A 16,205-nucleotide genomic window follows, 5' to 3' on the forward strand; every position below is an offset into this window, starting at 1 on the left:
GTGTAAGTGCTAGATTCCTTGTTTTAGATATACAAGGTGTGAGTAGTTTTCATGACTTTCGTGAGTAGCGCGCCTGTTTTGAATGTAAACGAGTCATAACGCTACAGGATTTTCCACGAGTAGGGTCTCTCCTGCATTTACCGTTATTTCTAACGTTGTATGGTGTATTGTTACAGTTCTACGGAGAAATCATAATATTATGTACTAGTGTGAAATCGTTGAGACAGTGGAGAATATATGTAACTCATGCTTTATTTCAACGTTACGTTCGGTTAACATTTTGCCATTCACATCTCTTATGTCTGTACAGCAAATGGACAAGTCAGCGTATCAGCAAGTCAGCAAGTCAGCAAGTTAAAATATTTGAAATGTGCCTCCCGAAATCGGTCTATTGAAACACAAAAGTCATTCAATGATTTCTGTACAATATTTACATGAGCCAAGTCCATAATAAGTTCATTTATGATTTTTTTTTTCTTTTTTAGTACATAATAACAGCCATGGATGCAGGTGGAGACCGGGACTATCGTCAAGAATTAAAGAACAGTCGTGCCGCCTTTAAAGGTGAATGTACTAAAAAGAAAAAAATCATAAATAAACCAGGCCTTGAACTGCATGAACCAATCGTTGCAGCGGACAGTCGCCTGACTTCATACACTAGATCCGAACTAAACAATATATGGACATACTAGTATATGTAACATTGGTTTATAATTATATTTCTGACCACGACCTTTTTTTCACGAGCGATTTACTTTGGAATGCGAAAGCCTTCTCATTATCCGGTAACAGTCGTTCGAGTATGGCAATTCTTATAAATTTTGGATTCGCTTCTTTACAAAAAACTTATCAACTTATTTCTTTGTTTGAGATAGTTTTATTTACATCCAGCTAGTCGCCCTTCACCCGGGATGTTGCAGTGTATTTACGGTCATGGTTGCATATTACTTTTAAATCGACTTGAAAACCAAATGGAACGTTTGTTAAAGGTTTATTTAATACATGTACAATGGGTATTTAATGACTTACCACGCTACGTGCCTTGCTGTCAGATACAGTAATATAACAGGATTCGATATTAATATGCTACAAGTAGTTTTTTGCCACAATATTAATGTTATTTGCTCAGTGTATGTACTTTTCAAGCAAATCGCAGCAACGTGTTGTGGGTCTTATTTGTTGTAGCAATTGTCAGATGTGAAAGTTACTATTTAAATGTATTGTACAAGGTGCAGTTTATTCGCCTACATGCTGTTTATCCCTCACAAATGCCAACCATTCGACAGACGAAAATATAGCGTGAATAACAGTAGTTAGGAATGTGGTTTTCGACCTGCAAATTGAGAGGCGTTATATACTTTTTAATGTAATTTTTTTGGATGAACCTTGAACATTTTGAGGCGCAGTCTTAGTAAGCTGCTATTTTTAGCCACTGACTGGGTCCGATGTACAATTCTTGCTAAACGTAGCAAGAGCTGTACACAGGAGCTGTTTTTTAACTATTTACTCTGATTGGAATTTTAATGACGACCATTTTATTATATAAAACTTGTTGATATTATAATTTCATCTCGGACCTTTGTAAGCGAATTTAAATGACGATTATAAAAACTTGAAAACCCAAAGCAATGTTTACGAATTATTTATTAATGCACTAGATACATTTACATAACATTTCAATTGTTTTTCGTTGAACTATTAAGAATACTTTATTTTAAGACACTAGATATCTAAGGGTTCAGTGGACACACCGTCTTCTAACACTTTTCTTTTACAATAGAAATAACTAAAGGCATCTCTGCGTTGAACGTAGGAATACATCGTGTTGTTGAATAAACGTATCCCCCTATTTATACCACTGCCGCTTTGTTTATTTAAAAGTACATCTAAATACTTTTGTTCATTTATAACATTGGAATTTCTATTGACTCCTTTGCAGCTAAATTTCGATTTGGTGTCTTCCCCAAAACAGTAGTAGGTTTTACTACACAGGCCAACGATACCGTCACCAACCCACTCGGCTTTGAACAACCCGGGCGTCCGTTTGTCGTACGCCTCGTGCTCTGGGGTATCAGTACGCGGAAACCACAGATGTTTCTCGGCTTCGTACTGCGCTCTCATGTGAGGTTTTACTACGTCTTCTAAGCTATCAGCCGAAAAGGCGATGTAAGCGGAATCCGTGTCCATTTCGCAGTATTGGAAATCGGACGGATCCACGAATTTTTGCATGAAGTCGTAGTAAAACTCCAACATGCGTAGCTTGGCGTACTGATACACCATCACGCCTATGTGTAGAGGAAGGTCTAATTTGATGATTTTTTTGTTTAGCTCGACCTCATACACGTTTTCTGTAATTCGATCTAAACGTCGAAAACGGTGACTGTTGACTTTACGAGAGGCTGTTGCCTCACCGCAATACTCGGTGTCGCGGTGCCTTTCTTTGTTGGTCACCGTTTTCCCGTAGCCCGAGTTGCCAATGAGCTTCATGGTGTCGGCGACGATGGCTTTGGTCTTGTCTCTGTCTCCCTCCCTGCGAGCGTCACTCACGGCGTTTCCGAAATGCTCGAAACAGGCTTTCGGGGTGTACTCGATTACCTGGTGGATGCGCGTCACGCAAAGACCGTGTTCCAAGTACCATTTCAAAAGCGGGGTCGCCAAAACGATTTTTTCTCCGAATAAACTCCCGATCAACGAACGTCTCGGGACACTCATAATGTTATTTTCCTCGGCAAAGTTTTTCATGTAAGGACCGATGTCGTCGCGAGAAATAGTCGTGTTTTTGAAAACGGGTGGCATTTCGGAGAATTTGTGTCTGAGGTTGGACGGGACCTCTATGTCGCACTCGACGAATCCAAACAGTTTGTCCCCGAGGACGGCGTCTAGGATCTCGTCGAACGTGAGCCGATACCTATGCTCCGTGGGGAGCGTGTACCGCTTTCTGAAAGTTTTCACTTCATCGCTTTTGCTATGAAGTTTTTTCCAATCGCACTCCCACATTTCGACGAGGTCGTAGCCGCACTCCCGAATGTACTCGCTATTAATTTCAGTTTCGATGCGTAAAGATTCCATAGTGACCTTTTTCGTATCGTTTATTTCCCTGTAGGTTCCATCTTTGTTTCGGTTCAAATGACACCGATGACCGTGGAAATAACACCCATGGTACTGATACACTGTCTGCGTTTCTCGACAAAACCCATCCACCGGTAGCCGACGGCACCCGACGCGCTTTTCTGTACCGTTGAACTGATGCCGGATTTTCTGACCTGTGGAGTGTGCAACCCAGTCCAACCACATCGTTGCCTCGCGTCCTCGCGGGTGAGAATATTCGCGCGTATAGTCGGACTCTTCGCGTCTGCGGATAAACGTGCCCGTTGGCATAGGTTGCATGAGGCACCACAGGTATAGCGCGTTGGCGTCGTACCCAACGATCTTTTTGCACAGCTTGGGCGCTTCAGAATTCGCCTTTCTAAGAAAGGTCACATTCTTCTCGTGATAGCGGTGGAAGATGATGCTGGGACCGCCCACGATGGCGTTTTTCAGAAGATAGTAAAGATCGCTGTGCTTATCGTCGAAAAGGGTAAAAAATGCGTCACCTACATTTTGAAAGAGGTACTTCAACGTTAAACCCGGCACGCTGATACCGTCTTTAAACATATCGATACCTCTTTCTTGGTAGAAGGCGAACATTTTTTCCACCGCTTCCAGCATCGGTTCAACGTCTTTGTTGTTGTACCAGATGAGGAAATCGCGCATCGTCTGCATACCGTTTTCTACCCACACGCGTTGGCACTCCGCGTAATCTTCCTCTGTGATATTACTCTGTTTTAGTTTTGAGTAAAACTCTTCGCGGGGAGGGAGATTAGGGCATTCGAGCTTGTCCAAAGAGTCCATCCACTCGTAAGGGAAGAACCCCTTGGACTCTGTGCATTCGAACGCCTTCAAGAACTGACCATAGCTGCATCCGGGAGCCAAATAGTTACAAATGTCCAAAAGTTTCAGGCGTTCCGATTTCAACACCATGAAATTGTTGTTGCGTTTTACGACAAATTTCAATGTGTCCGCCAACAAAGGCAAAAACAGCGTTTTCATGGCGTTGAGATCGTAATGCCCGCTATTGAAACCTAAGACGGGTAATTCCATTAAATATTGACTAAATCTACGGATAAGTTTTGATAAGTAATGTTTTTTTGTTAAGTCTTCTACATCTTCGTCCTCGCTTTCCTGTAGCATTTGTTCAATGTCTTTTTCTTTTTTTTCGTTAAGCTTTTCAAACACCCATGTAAACTTGTCCCTTTGAAGCTTTTCGACCGCGCGGCTCATGTCTTGTAGGGTGTTGACGAACATTTGTACAGCTAACGAGGGCTCGCCGTCGGAAATAATGCATTTCGGCTTCGTGTGACCCGGCACGTTGCTGCACACGCTGACGCTGAGGAAACGATGTTCGTGTTCTAAACTCAGCTTTTCGCTGTGCTGCGGCTCCTCCGTGCGGGGTAGCAGACACTCGATATCGAACGCCGCCCAGTATCGATAGTACCTGTCTTCCTCGGTGACGAAAATGCCCTCGTCTTCGAGGAGGTCGAATACGGTTTGCTGGGGAGTGTACGCCTTGCCAGGAAAACGGTGTTCGACGAGGACGTCGCAGGTCTGTTCGTGACGCTGAAGGCACCACTTGCTTTTGAACATTTTGCTGCACCTCGAACAGCAAAACGAGCGGCAGTATTTGTCCACGTCGCTGATGTACGAAAAATGATTTTCGTGCACGTTCAGCGACATGGTGTCGTCGTACCTGTCAGTAGAGCGACGAACGAGTTCTGCAAACACGTCACCGTCTTCGTTTTCCTGCAATTCGTACACGACAATGTTTACCTGGAACAGGGCTTCCATCTTGTGCAGTTGATGGACCGGCACGCCTTTGAAATTTTTGCGTTTTCGTCCAATGTACTCTTCGAAGAGTTTTTTGGTCGTCTTTTCAAGACCCGCAACGGACGAACCTCTGTGCAAGGCGAGGCACCGAAAGAGACAGAGGTTGTCGCGGTACGTTTTTCCTCGGTTGTTTTTCTGCAGAGCAACGAGACCCTTGTTGTGTAGCACGTAGTCAGGCAGGTCGACTCCGCAACCGATGGGGTGGTCCTTTAGCTTCGTCACGTAAAACGTGGCGTTGGTGACCGTGTCTACCACCCACTTCGAATTGGGCCGCTCCTGCCGAGCGCACTCCAAGATATCTCTGGTAGTCACGTGCTCAAAGAAACCATCGAGATCCTGGCGGTGGCGGATCACAGCGGGCGCTTCTAAGAAGCAATGGTTGTTGCTGCTGGGGTGGAAGTACCTCAACTGCCCGGTCTCGTTATTTCTTAGGAAAAAACCGTACGACACGTTGATCTTGAAGGCCGTGCGTTGGTCTTCCAAGATCCGCTCTAGGTCGTCTCGAAGGGCATCGGGTTGAAGAGTGGTCAATCTAACGTTGTACCAGTCTTGGAGTTTGTTACCCCTCGAGGATCTGGTCCGTATGCTGTTCCAGTGACTTTCGTACGCTTCGGCGACTGACGAGTCGACGTCCGGGGGCAGAAGATTGTCGGGCATGACGACGCGGTCGGCGGCTCCCGACCCCTTTTGAATCCTGGGTCTTTTCACCGGGGCCTCTGGTTCCGTTTCTTCGCTCGAGGTCCCCGGGTGGAGGCGTCGATGCCTGTTCATGTTATCTCGACGAGCAAAGGTCTTCCCACATTCGGGGCATGCTACCTCCTTTTCCTTCGTGTGGGTGAGCCTGTGGCGTTTAAGGTCGCCAGCACGATTAAAAGATGCTCCGCACACTTCGCATCTGTTGTGCACCATGGTCGCTATCGATCTGAAATGAGAGATAAATGTAGACTGTTATGAAATTCAAGAAAATATAATGCCGTTGGTTGAAATGACCCACTGGTGTTTTGTATGATTGGTTGACATATATCTCAATTTTGACTGGTTATTTTTCTGGAACGGATATTACCACAGTTTTAATTGGCTAACGAAAAGAGTATAAGAACAAACGTTACAATTTCATCGGGCATTTGAAGAATGGATGACAACGAGGTATTCACCGATTCCGCTCCCGAAGACAAGCCCTCGCATTTTCGAATACCCTATTGTAGGGAGGAAGATAGGATACTCAGTTTTCTAAACTGGCCCGGTAAACTTCTCATTAATCCCATACCTCTAGCCATCAGCGGGTTTTACAGGGACCAAGAGGCGTCAAATACAGACGACGCGGTCCTTTGCTTCAACTGTCGGGTCAGTCTTAGAAACTGGGACCCGTTGAGAGATGCGGCGGACGTCGAACACGAGCGCCACAGTCCGCAATGTACCATGAATAACGTCGACAAGAGATTTAAGAACCCTCTAAATGTTCCATTGACCCCCGAAAAGCGACACGAATTAGTGCAGCTGTTTGTCTCGATTGAAAAGAAAACTAACTACACACCCAGTACAGTGAAAACACTGTTGAACATAGGTTTTGATGAGGTGGATCACGATCCATGGCCTAGGCCGTATACCCTATTCTGATTGGTTTAAAAAAAGTTACTCTGTATTTTTTTAAAGTCGTCATCGAATGAGAGTGTCTATTTAACGTTTTGCGTTCTTAGAGAACTGTTATGGCAAGTCCATCCATTAAAATCCAGTGCGACGATATTAAGTGTGTAGTTGCGTGTTGTCAGGGACAGACAGATGTAGTCAACGACCAAAGAGATGAAACGGAATGCGACAAAGAAACCGAGCAACGACCTTGCACATGTACAAGAATACGGCACTACATCAAAACCTTACTTTGTAGTGTGAAACAAAACGCAGACAACTAAGAAGGTCATCATGCGAAAAAGTGAACCACCAAACAGTAGGATAGATGGTTACTTAAAAAAAAATATATTACGATCCTTCCAATCCAGCTAGTTTTGGAAGCGCGTTGAAATTATATAAAGCGGCAAGAAGAGATAAAAAGAAAATCACGCGTAAGCAAATCGAAGAGTTCTTGGCAAGACAAGATACATATACGCTACACGCTAAAGTCAGAAAACGATTCCGTACCAACCGCGTTGTTGTTGGTCGTACGGATCAGCAATGGCAAGCCGACTTAGCTGACCTCAGCAAATTATCGAAATACAATAAAGGAATGAAATTTTTGTTAACTGTGATTGACGTATTTTCAAAGTACGCGTGGGCCGTGGCCATCGAATCAAAAACTGCTAATAGCGTGCTACAAGCTTTCAGTGGTATTTTAGCGGGAGGTCGAAAACCGACGATCCTACAAACAGATGCTGGAACAGAATTTACAAATAGAAAATTCCAGGCATACTTGAAAGAACAAGGAATAACCTTTTTTACAACAAAGTCGGAACGAAAAAGTTCGATCGTGGAACGTTTTAACAGAAGTTTGAAATCTCGAAGAGGCCTCGAAAGAAAAAAACTCAGACGCAGTATGGAAAAACCTTTACGGGGATATGAATTTTGAAAAAGCAAAGTTTAAATTCAAGGTGGGAGACACAGTAAGGTTGAGCAAACATAGGTCTCCCTTTGCGAAAGGCTACGAGCAGGAGTTGTTTACGATAAAGCAACGTTTAAACAGGTCACCGCCGGTGTACAAGGTGGAAGATTACGAAGTAGAAGAGATAGAGGGTGTCTTGTACGAGCCTGAAATGATTCGCGTCGTGAAGAAAGACGATGTGTATAGAGTAGAAAAAATTATAAAATCCAGAGGCAAGGGTAAATCGAGGGAACATTTCGTTCAATGGCGAGGTTACCCGAAAAAATTTAATAGTTGGGTCAAAGCATCAGACGTTAAAACGGTATAAAGGATATGTCGTTGCACTTAAAGATCAGTTGGAGCGATGGCCTCGTCCTTTCACGTTATCCTACCATCCAACAGCAGTTTTAAATATTTTCCGAACAACAGAGCCGAGTCATTCCAGACAAAATTGTCATCAACCTTGCATTTAGACGGCGACTACGAAGTTGCATTAGTGGAACTACAATACCCAAAAACGTGGAAAAATGTAAAAGACAGTGCCGTGACGTATTACGATGGCTTGAAGACAAACACATTAACTATCCCTGGTGGATATTATCGAACGGTCAATGACCTCATAACCACAATCCACGATGACCTATCAACTATTGGAAAAACAAACATCACATTAGGGTATAATATTATATCGAGACGGGTCACAGTTCATTTACGTTCCGGTGCAAGTTTTGATTTTACCGGCGATGTAGGAAAAATGTTAGGTTGGGCAACGGACACTCAGATAACTTCGGACGCGATAGCTCCTCACCCTCCCAACATGACGCTGGGTTTTAATTCGCTCTATGTATACGCAGATATCATACAAAACCAGTTGGTGGGGGATGCGTCTGCAAATTTACTGAGGATCGTCGGCGTCGACAGTAAACATGAGGAAGTTGTTACAAAAACATTTGATTCACCTATTTACATTCCTTTGAGTCAACATCACATTGATACCATTCGAATAGATATAAGTCGCGACACGGGTGAACTTGTGCATTTCGATAGTGGGAAGACGATCGCAACATTACATTTTCGACGAAAAAGCTTATTGTAATAATGGATCCTGTTTATCAAGCATTAGTGAGAAGATACGAGACACAGGCAGGCGGGGGTTCTATACACAAGTTTCATGGTGCAAGGACTCAAAGAGGTGGTGGGCGACTACTTCAACCTCGACGCGCTGAAATGCTGGAATTAAAAAGACCAACCAGTCAGACCACAGCAAAAGAAAACCTAAAAAGAGGCGTGCACCAGACTTGTATGTGAATGGTGACGTCGTAAGAAAAACTTTAAACTCCATGACTATAAATAAGAACAGTGCACCTAAAAAAGTCAGAAGAACTAAAGTAACGAAGACAAAACGGTCACGTCCAGCCAAGACGCGAGATACAAATTTTTAGTCATGAACAACCCAATCGTTAAAACAGAACTTGATCTATTTTCTAATATACGAGAAGCTTATCAAACGGATATTATATCTACCGCCGATGAAGAGGTCCGCCCGACGTCTGCTGTTTCAGACGCAAGCAACGTTGTCGAATTCGTAATAAAAGGCACACCTGACGAATCCGGACAAGTAAATACAGTTCTCTCCAGGGGGGTAATTTCTCACTCAGCTGTGTTTACCATTCTTTTCACAACGTAAACTCAAAATTGGACAAGTAAATACAGTTCTCTCCAGGGGGTAATTTCTCACTCAGCTGTGTTTACCATTCTTTTCACAACGTAAACTCAAAATTGGACAAGTACATAAAGGTCTCTTCAGGGTGACAATTTCTTGCTCAGTTATGTTTGCTTTACTTTTCACAACGTAAACTCAAAACCGGACAAGTAAATACAGTTCTCTCCAGGGGGGTAATTTCTCACTCAGCTGTGTTTACCATTCTTTTCACAACGTAAACTCAAAATTGGACAAGTAAATACAGTTCTCTCCAGGGGGTAATTTCTCACTCAGCTGTGTTTACCATTCTTTTCACAACGTAAACTCAAAATTGGACAAGTACATAAAGGTCTCTTCAGGGTGACAATTTCTTGCTCAGTTATGTTTGCTTTACTTTTCACAACGTAAACTCAAAACCGGACAAGTAAATACAGTTCTCTCCAGGGGGGTAATTTCTCACTCAGCTGTGTTTACCATTCTTTTCACAACGTAAACTCAAAATCGGACAAGTAAATACAGTTCTCTCTCCAGGAGGTTATTTTACAATCGGCGTCTTGGAAAAACGCCAGAGCTGCCTTCTATATAAGTTGCCCGCCTTTACAACGTGTATCACTCCACATCTTCATCCAACTTTGAAGCTCAGAGAGATGGCTACATTCTTTAACTTCGGAAATTCGTTCTGCGCGACGGTGTGCTTCAACCTCAAGTTTGAAATGCTGATAGTTTTAACCGATAAAACGAACAAGCAGAAAGTCAGATTCAACCCAGGTGCGTGGGCAGAGTTGAAGTCCAACGCCTCAGAAATTAACCGTGCGATGACGAGTGGGGAAGCGTTGAACCTTCTCATTCAAAACGACTATAAAATATCGGTGAGTGGTTCAAGCTGCAAACTCAGTTACCAATCAAAATTTTCTTCCGCATGCTTTGAACTCACCGTCAACGACTGGATGCCGCTTTTCGCCATGATGAATGACATCGATGCAGAGGTTCAAAAGAAAATGACAAAGGAACCAACCTCACTCAACACCAACACCAACGCCAGCCTGACGGCCGTCCGTCACTTATATGTGTACTTTATGAAAAGAAAAATTCGACACCTGGCCGTTGAGGAGTGCGAGGGCTGCGCCATAGGTCACGGCAGCCAAAAGCAACACGCTTGCATGGAACCGATCTTCGCGGTGTCCGCCTTTCGCTTCTTCGACCAAGCGTTGGAGCTCGTCACCGCAGGCCACATCCTCAAAGCCTACGACCACTACCAGGCCCAATTGAAAAAAGAAAACGATCCGTACGTCATGGCCGTCATCTTACGTGTTGGAGAAGATAAAGAGAGGCTTCTCGGAGAGATCACGGAAGACGAGGCATGGACCACTCAAGCTGAGGAATCGAGACTCCAATCAACGTACGACGTAGTTTACAGTGACTAAAACATGAAATAATAGACATTCGGCTACTGTGTGCGTTTTTTTTTTTTTTTTAGATTAAATGCCGCAAATAATCAATTAGAAATTCTATTGATTTGAAATTTTATTTAATAGTTAATCCAAGGCGCCTCGTATCTCGGCGTGAGTTATTAATGGTAAAAAAAAGAAGATGAACTATGGACATGGATTCAAATCTAGATTAATAAAGTTTTATTTTTTCACCGAGAAAACCAATTTGTTAATACTGACGTTGACGTTTGCTGTAATTATTTATAATAAACTCAGTCCAGAGTTTTTGTGTTGTCTCATGCATTTATATAAACACATTGACTTGTGAAAAAATCATCTGCGACCGTGGCAGAGGGTATCAGTTCATATGTTTCTCTCTTTCTCTCTCTCTCTCTCTCTCTGTGCTCTGTGTTCCCCTGCAGCGGTCATTTTGGTTATTGCTCTCTCTCTCTCTCTCTCTCTCTCTCTCTCTCTCTGTGCTCTGTGTTCCCCTGCAGTGGTCAGTTTGGTAATTGCTCCCGCCAACGTACAATACACAACGTACAGGTTTGAGGATGAAAATCTTCAGCTAAAAAATAAATAGATAAATAATCTCAAAAATAATTTTAGAAAAATCAACAAACATTAAGTTCAACGATATATGTATACTCACTTGACATGTTTTATTTGTCTGCTGGGATGAGTTTTATAGACCTCGTTGAAGAAATCACGCGAATATTGTTTAAATTAAATCAAGTTTAATTACGTTAAAACATGAATACATAGGTAACACTTACCGGTTAATCCAAAATAATTGGATTTCGCTCCGACCCATACGGAACTTCTAATTCCGCCATCAGTAGGAGGAGCATTATCTCCTCCGTGCTTATTGTAAAAAAAAACATTCTTCCGTCCTCAGTTACGATATTAATGTAAAACAACATTTTAAGTTCTACCTTGGCGAACGTGTGCCTGCTTTGAACTGATATATAGATCTTGTGTACCAGTTATAATCCCAGTAGGACGCAATAAACAACGCTGTTCCATGGCAACGACGCACTCTAACTGTTTATGCTGCAATTTTAAATACACATTTTTATTTGCGTTCTTTTGTGTCGAGCGCAGTACCGCAACGGAAAGGGGGGCTGAATGTTACATAATTCTTAGCATAGGTCAGTTGGTGTATCACGTGCCAAGGTCAAGATGGCCGCCTCCTGGATAAAATGGTGTCAACAGGTGTCACTTGTGTCAAGATAAGACGCACCCTACATTAAATAACATTCAAGTAAGTGGTCTTGATCAAAGATAAAAATAAATTGATTAAAAAGACTGTTCTGCTTTTGTTGTTGCATTCGATTGATTTTAAAACAATAATTAATTCATAAAACAATCCTCTTGCATCCAAAGGCCATTCTAATTAATCTAAAAACAATGGAATTACGTGATGTTGCGATGCCAGTTAATTTTTTAATGCAATATGTAGTTTCGTTGATGTTTGAAACGGTACGTAACCCACTAATTGATCATAAAACAATAGGCTTAGGTGTTGTTATGTCACAGTTAGTCTTACGTGTTGTTATGTCACAATTGCATAACAGGTTCCCGGTGGTAATGAACAAAATGATTACGTGATGTTACGTCATACTTACGTAACAGGTCCCCAGGGGTCCCCATTTGAAATGGACAGATTGATTACGTGTTGTTACGTCATAATTACATAACAGGTCCAAAACAGCTCCTAAACATAGCAAAAACTGTACATTGGACCCAGTCGGTGGCTAAAAATAGCAGCTTACTAAGACTCAAAAATTGCAGTAATTCGTAAACATTGCTTTGGGTTTTCAAGTTTTTATAATCGTCATTAAAATTTGCTTACAAAGGTCCGAGATGAAATTATAATATCAACAAGTTTTACATAATAAAATGGTCGTCATTAAAATTCCAATCAGAGTAAATAGTTAAAAAACAGCTCCTGTGTACAGCTCTTGCTACGTTTAGCAAGAATTGTACATCGGACCCAGTCAGTGGCTAAAAATAGCAGCTTACTAAGACTGCGCCTCAAAATGTTCAAGGTTCATCCAAAAAAATTACATTAAAAAGTATATAACGCCTCTCAATTTGCAGGTCGAAAACCACATTCCTAACTACTAATAACCTTTCGTTTAATATGTATAAGACCCACAGCGTCGATTCGTCAGGTCTTCTCAAATGATTAACTAATTACTAATGATTAACCAATTATATAGTTATTACTAGTATGTCGCTGGCTCTGAAGAACAATTTGATCAAGGTTCCTGGTAACTATAGACAAATTGACGGATAAGGGCTGAAAGAATTGAAGTTAAAGTTTTGCCACGAGAGCCGTCCAAAGGCCATCATGCATATATAGTTCAAATAATATCCCTTATAGAAAAAACAGAAAAAAAATTCATAACATCGGAAAACTGATGTTTGAATGATTTTCTCTGCTTGCTTTCTGTGCTCCATATAAACGGGCCAGATTAGTATGTCAGGTAATTAGGTCAAATCACCGACCAAAATTTTAAAGAAAGTAGCAGTTTAAATATATTTTAAGGTGAATCAAGTGATTTATCTAGTTTATCCCTTGGCATGTTGGATTTGTTTGAAGTCAGTTCAAATGTACATTTAATGTTTATTTAAATTCCCATGTCGAATAGATTTGAACAGTTAATTCATACATGTACATATAAACATTCCCTTGAACACACGAAAGTACCCACACATATACCTTAAAGTACCTGGGATGATATAATTGGGGAATAAGATGTTTTAGTTTTTTATTCGTAGTCATTTGATTCGGCGTTTTGTGTAGCCCCGGACTTGTGGGATCATTAAAAGACGAAAAGTACAATACTTTCTTCTGGATCAAATTGAAAATATCTATGAAAATATCGTATGAATAAGCAACTTCAAAAATCCCCCTACTTTATTTCAGACCATTCCGAATATTGGTATCCATTTATGTGATAATTTCGACCCTCATTGGGTTTTATATTTAGTTAATTTCCTGGAGATCCAAACAACAGGGCTGTTTTGCTGTCTTTCATCTCGAAATAATAATCGTTACAGCTAAATAAGAACTCTTCCAAACTAATATTGTTTTTGTGGTGTCGGTCAATGGTATTGAACAGTTCTTCAGGAGGCAAGATGTTGCGTGTTATATTTAGAAAGTTGGAATATTCGTCAGCAGACATTTCTTCATCGCAGTCTACATCTAAAACATGGAACCAGTCCGAACACCAGTGTAACTGATGCTCATTCACTGATGCATTTAAGAGGTCCATTTCAAATAACTTAAGCCACCTATTGAGGTTAATTGCTTGTTTTGTGTTGGCCGTTTTTGGCAATGAAACCTGCCAATCTTTTGCCATTAGTCCGTATACAGCCTTGGCCCTCCATGGGGAGAGAACCTGTTGAGCTCGTTTTGCCACTTCATCCACGTAATCCTCTTTGTAGACTAAACCGTCATTGTTGTTGTCCATAATTCTAAACCACAAGGTTAATTTCTGAATCCAAAGATCAGATATTTGCACGTCTTGAGCACCTGTGAATTAATTGGAAATTGATGGAAAATTGCTCGTCGATGAATTAACAGTTTCTAAAGGATGTTAGCAATGCATCTAATTGAATCCTGTTTTGAAATAGTTGCTATGGCAATATTATATTTTCTCAAAGGACATGTTCCCTAAAATAGAATTCATTAACGTTATAAGTATAATATTTTCCGTGATTAAGTACATGTAATTGATTTATCGTGCATAATGTAAAGCATGTTGAAAACTCACCTCCACCACATCCCGTCCGTAACTGTATCCATTAAAAGCGGTGAGTAAAACAGTGCCAGTTAACAGATTGAGCACAAACATGGTTAGCTGTTCGAAAATAAAACGAACAAATTAAACAGCCTTTGGATAAGTTAATAATCAACGAATCGCTACAGCGTGCATGATCCCCTAATAACTTGTGAATAATGGATTGTAGCAAATAAATATTCCCTGATAAGAGAGTGAGATTAATCAAAATCGATAAAAAATATCATTATCCGTTTCACATAATTGAGTAAATGACGTTTTCTGTTTTCTAACATTTATTGGGCAAAGCTTTGCTTTATTGTTCATTGATAATTGCATAACTTGTTACGCATAACTTGTTAACAAGCGATGAAAAAAGTGCCAAGCAGATCTAAATGTCAACATTTTCGAGTTACACTGAGATATTAAGGTAATTTTAATTACTTAAAAGTGTAGGTAAGCACAGATAATGAAGATTGTTCAGAAGTTTTACTTTCATCACTAATAATTAATATATCAGTTTCATTGCCATAAGTTCTGACTTCAGATATTTTGTGATGTCCACTATGACGCAAGGAGGCCTGTCTTAAATATTTTTGTTATTTTTAGAAGGCTTTGACTTTAAAGCTAAGTAACGACTTTAGAGCAAAATGTCTATATGGAGCTCTTCGTAACTCTACCTGAAGTCTCTTTCTTAAAGCGGTGGCTCGATTCTCTGCTTCCCTTTGTTATCAATGTCTAATACTTGCAGCCTCTTATTCTCGAAAACAACGTCTGGTGTCATACGTGTAAGTCACGCTTATTTAGATAGTTTACTTGAGCTACGATGTAATGGAGGTGACCTTCATCTCAGACAAATTGCAGAATCATAAATTGAAATGTAAAAAAATATATATTTATATAGTGCCATTGAAATGTATGCACGCGCCTTTGTCTGTATACCATGAAGTCTGATCTGGAATATGGGGGCTTCAGTTGATTTCCCTTTGTGCGAAAGCAACCGCAAATGATTTAATGTTAACGATGTGTCTAGTATCAAAAGCATGTGGGTAGGTTTTTCTCTCTGCACGGTTACCACACATACGTACGTTTTACGCATGTTAAAAAAATGGCACCCTGGGCCAAAAGGGAGAAGTTGTCGCTAATCACTTTATTTGTGACGATCTGAATACAAATTTCTAAATTTATCAAGAGTGACGCTCCCCATAAAGAACTGCACCTAGAATAAGGGTAAAAAATTCATACTATAATTACCTCGTGAAAAATGTGCACGTAGGTATATTGTATTTATGTGGTTTCTGTGGCTTGGTCCGTTGCTTGTCACCACAAATTCCATAGAAGCTTACCCGGTTTGCAATTAAAAGAAATACCCTTATGTCATTTATTCAGAGTATGTCGCCAAACTGGGAATTTGTCGCTGAAACATTATGGCTTAATATAAATAAGAGCAGTCTAGGAACAAGTGTGGATGTAATCATTAACATAGGGCGTCTAGCACGTTTTAAGAAAACTTGGTTGTTGTGTACGTAGTCCATGTATCGACTGGTCACTATATCTATACCCTTGAAGTGTCCAAGGAACACATGCTCATATTTAAGACTGAATGCGAGAAGTGACATCACCTCCGACAATATATGTTCATCATAGAAAGAGAAAGACTGGGGGAGGGGAGAGGGTGTTAACTGTTTCATCTGTGTGTCAACGAATGGCCGGGGCATGCAATGTTATATACATGTATCGCTTTCAAAAGACCAAATACTTGTCGTCACGTAGCAAAAGATGTTAAT

General features: G+C 41.0%; 1 protein-coding gene and 1 long non-coding RNA gene across 2 annotated transcripts; both read right to left on the reverse strand.

Moving 5' to 3' along the window:
* Positions 1 to 1,722: 1,722 nt before the first annotated feature.
* LOC147761913 (uncharacterized) lies at positions 1,723 to 6,493 on the reverse strand. Its single transcript, XM_087014090.1, has one exon. It carries the CDS (start codon positions 5,830 to 5,832, stop codon positions 1,723 to 1,725), a length of 4,110 nt encoding a protein of 1,369 aa, XP_086870216.1. The 5' UTR covers positions 5,833 to 6,493.
* Positions 6,494 to 13,418: 6,925 nt separating this feature from the next.
* On the reverse strand, positions 13,419 to 15,281 carry LOC147761914 (uncharacterized). Its single transcript, XR_015334818.1, has 3 exons — positions 15,099 to 15,281; positions 14,413 to 14,499; positions 13,419 to 14,171 (listed from the first exon to the last, which is right to left on the reverse strand). It is a non-coding gene; the product is annotated as an uncharacterized LOC147761914 (long non-coding RNA).
* Positions 15,282 to 16,205: the final 924 nt, after the last annotated feature.

This window comes from Lingula anatina, chromosome 5, assembly GCF_051362555.1.
Source record: "Lingula anatina isolate TDL-2025a chromosome 5, LinAna3.0, whole genome shotgun sequence".
Lineage (NCBI taxonomy): Eukaryota > Metazoa > Brachiopoda > Lingulata > Lingulida > Lingulidae > Lingula > Lingula anatina.

What these genes read in the sequence shown, in the direction of transcription:
- LOC147761913 (XM_087014090.1), bottom strand. Translation starts at nt 5,832, where the DNA reads ATGGTGCACAACAGATGCGAAGTGTGCGGAGCATCTTTTAATCGTGCT.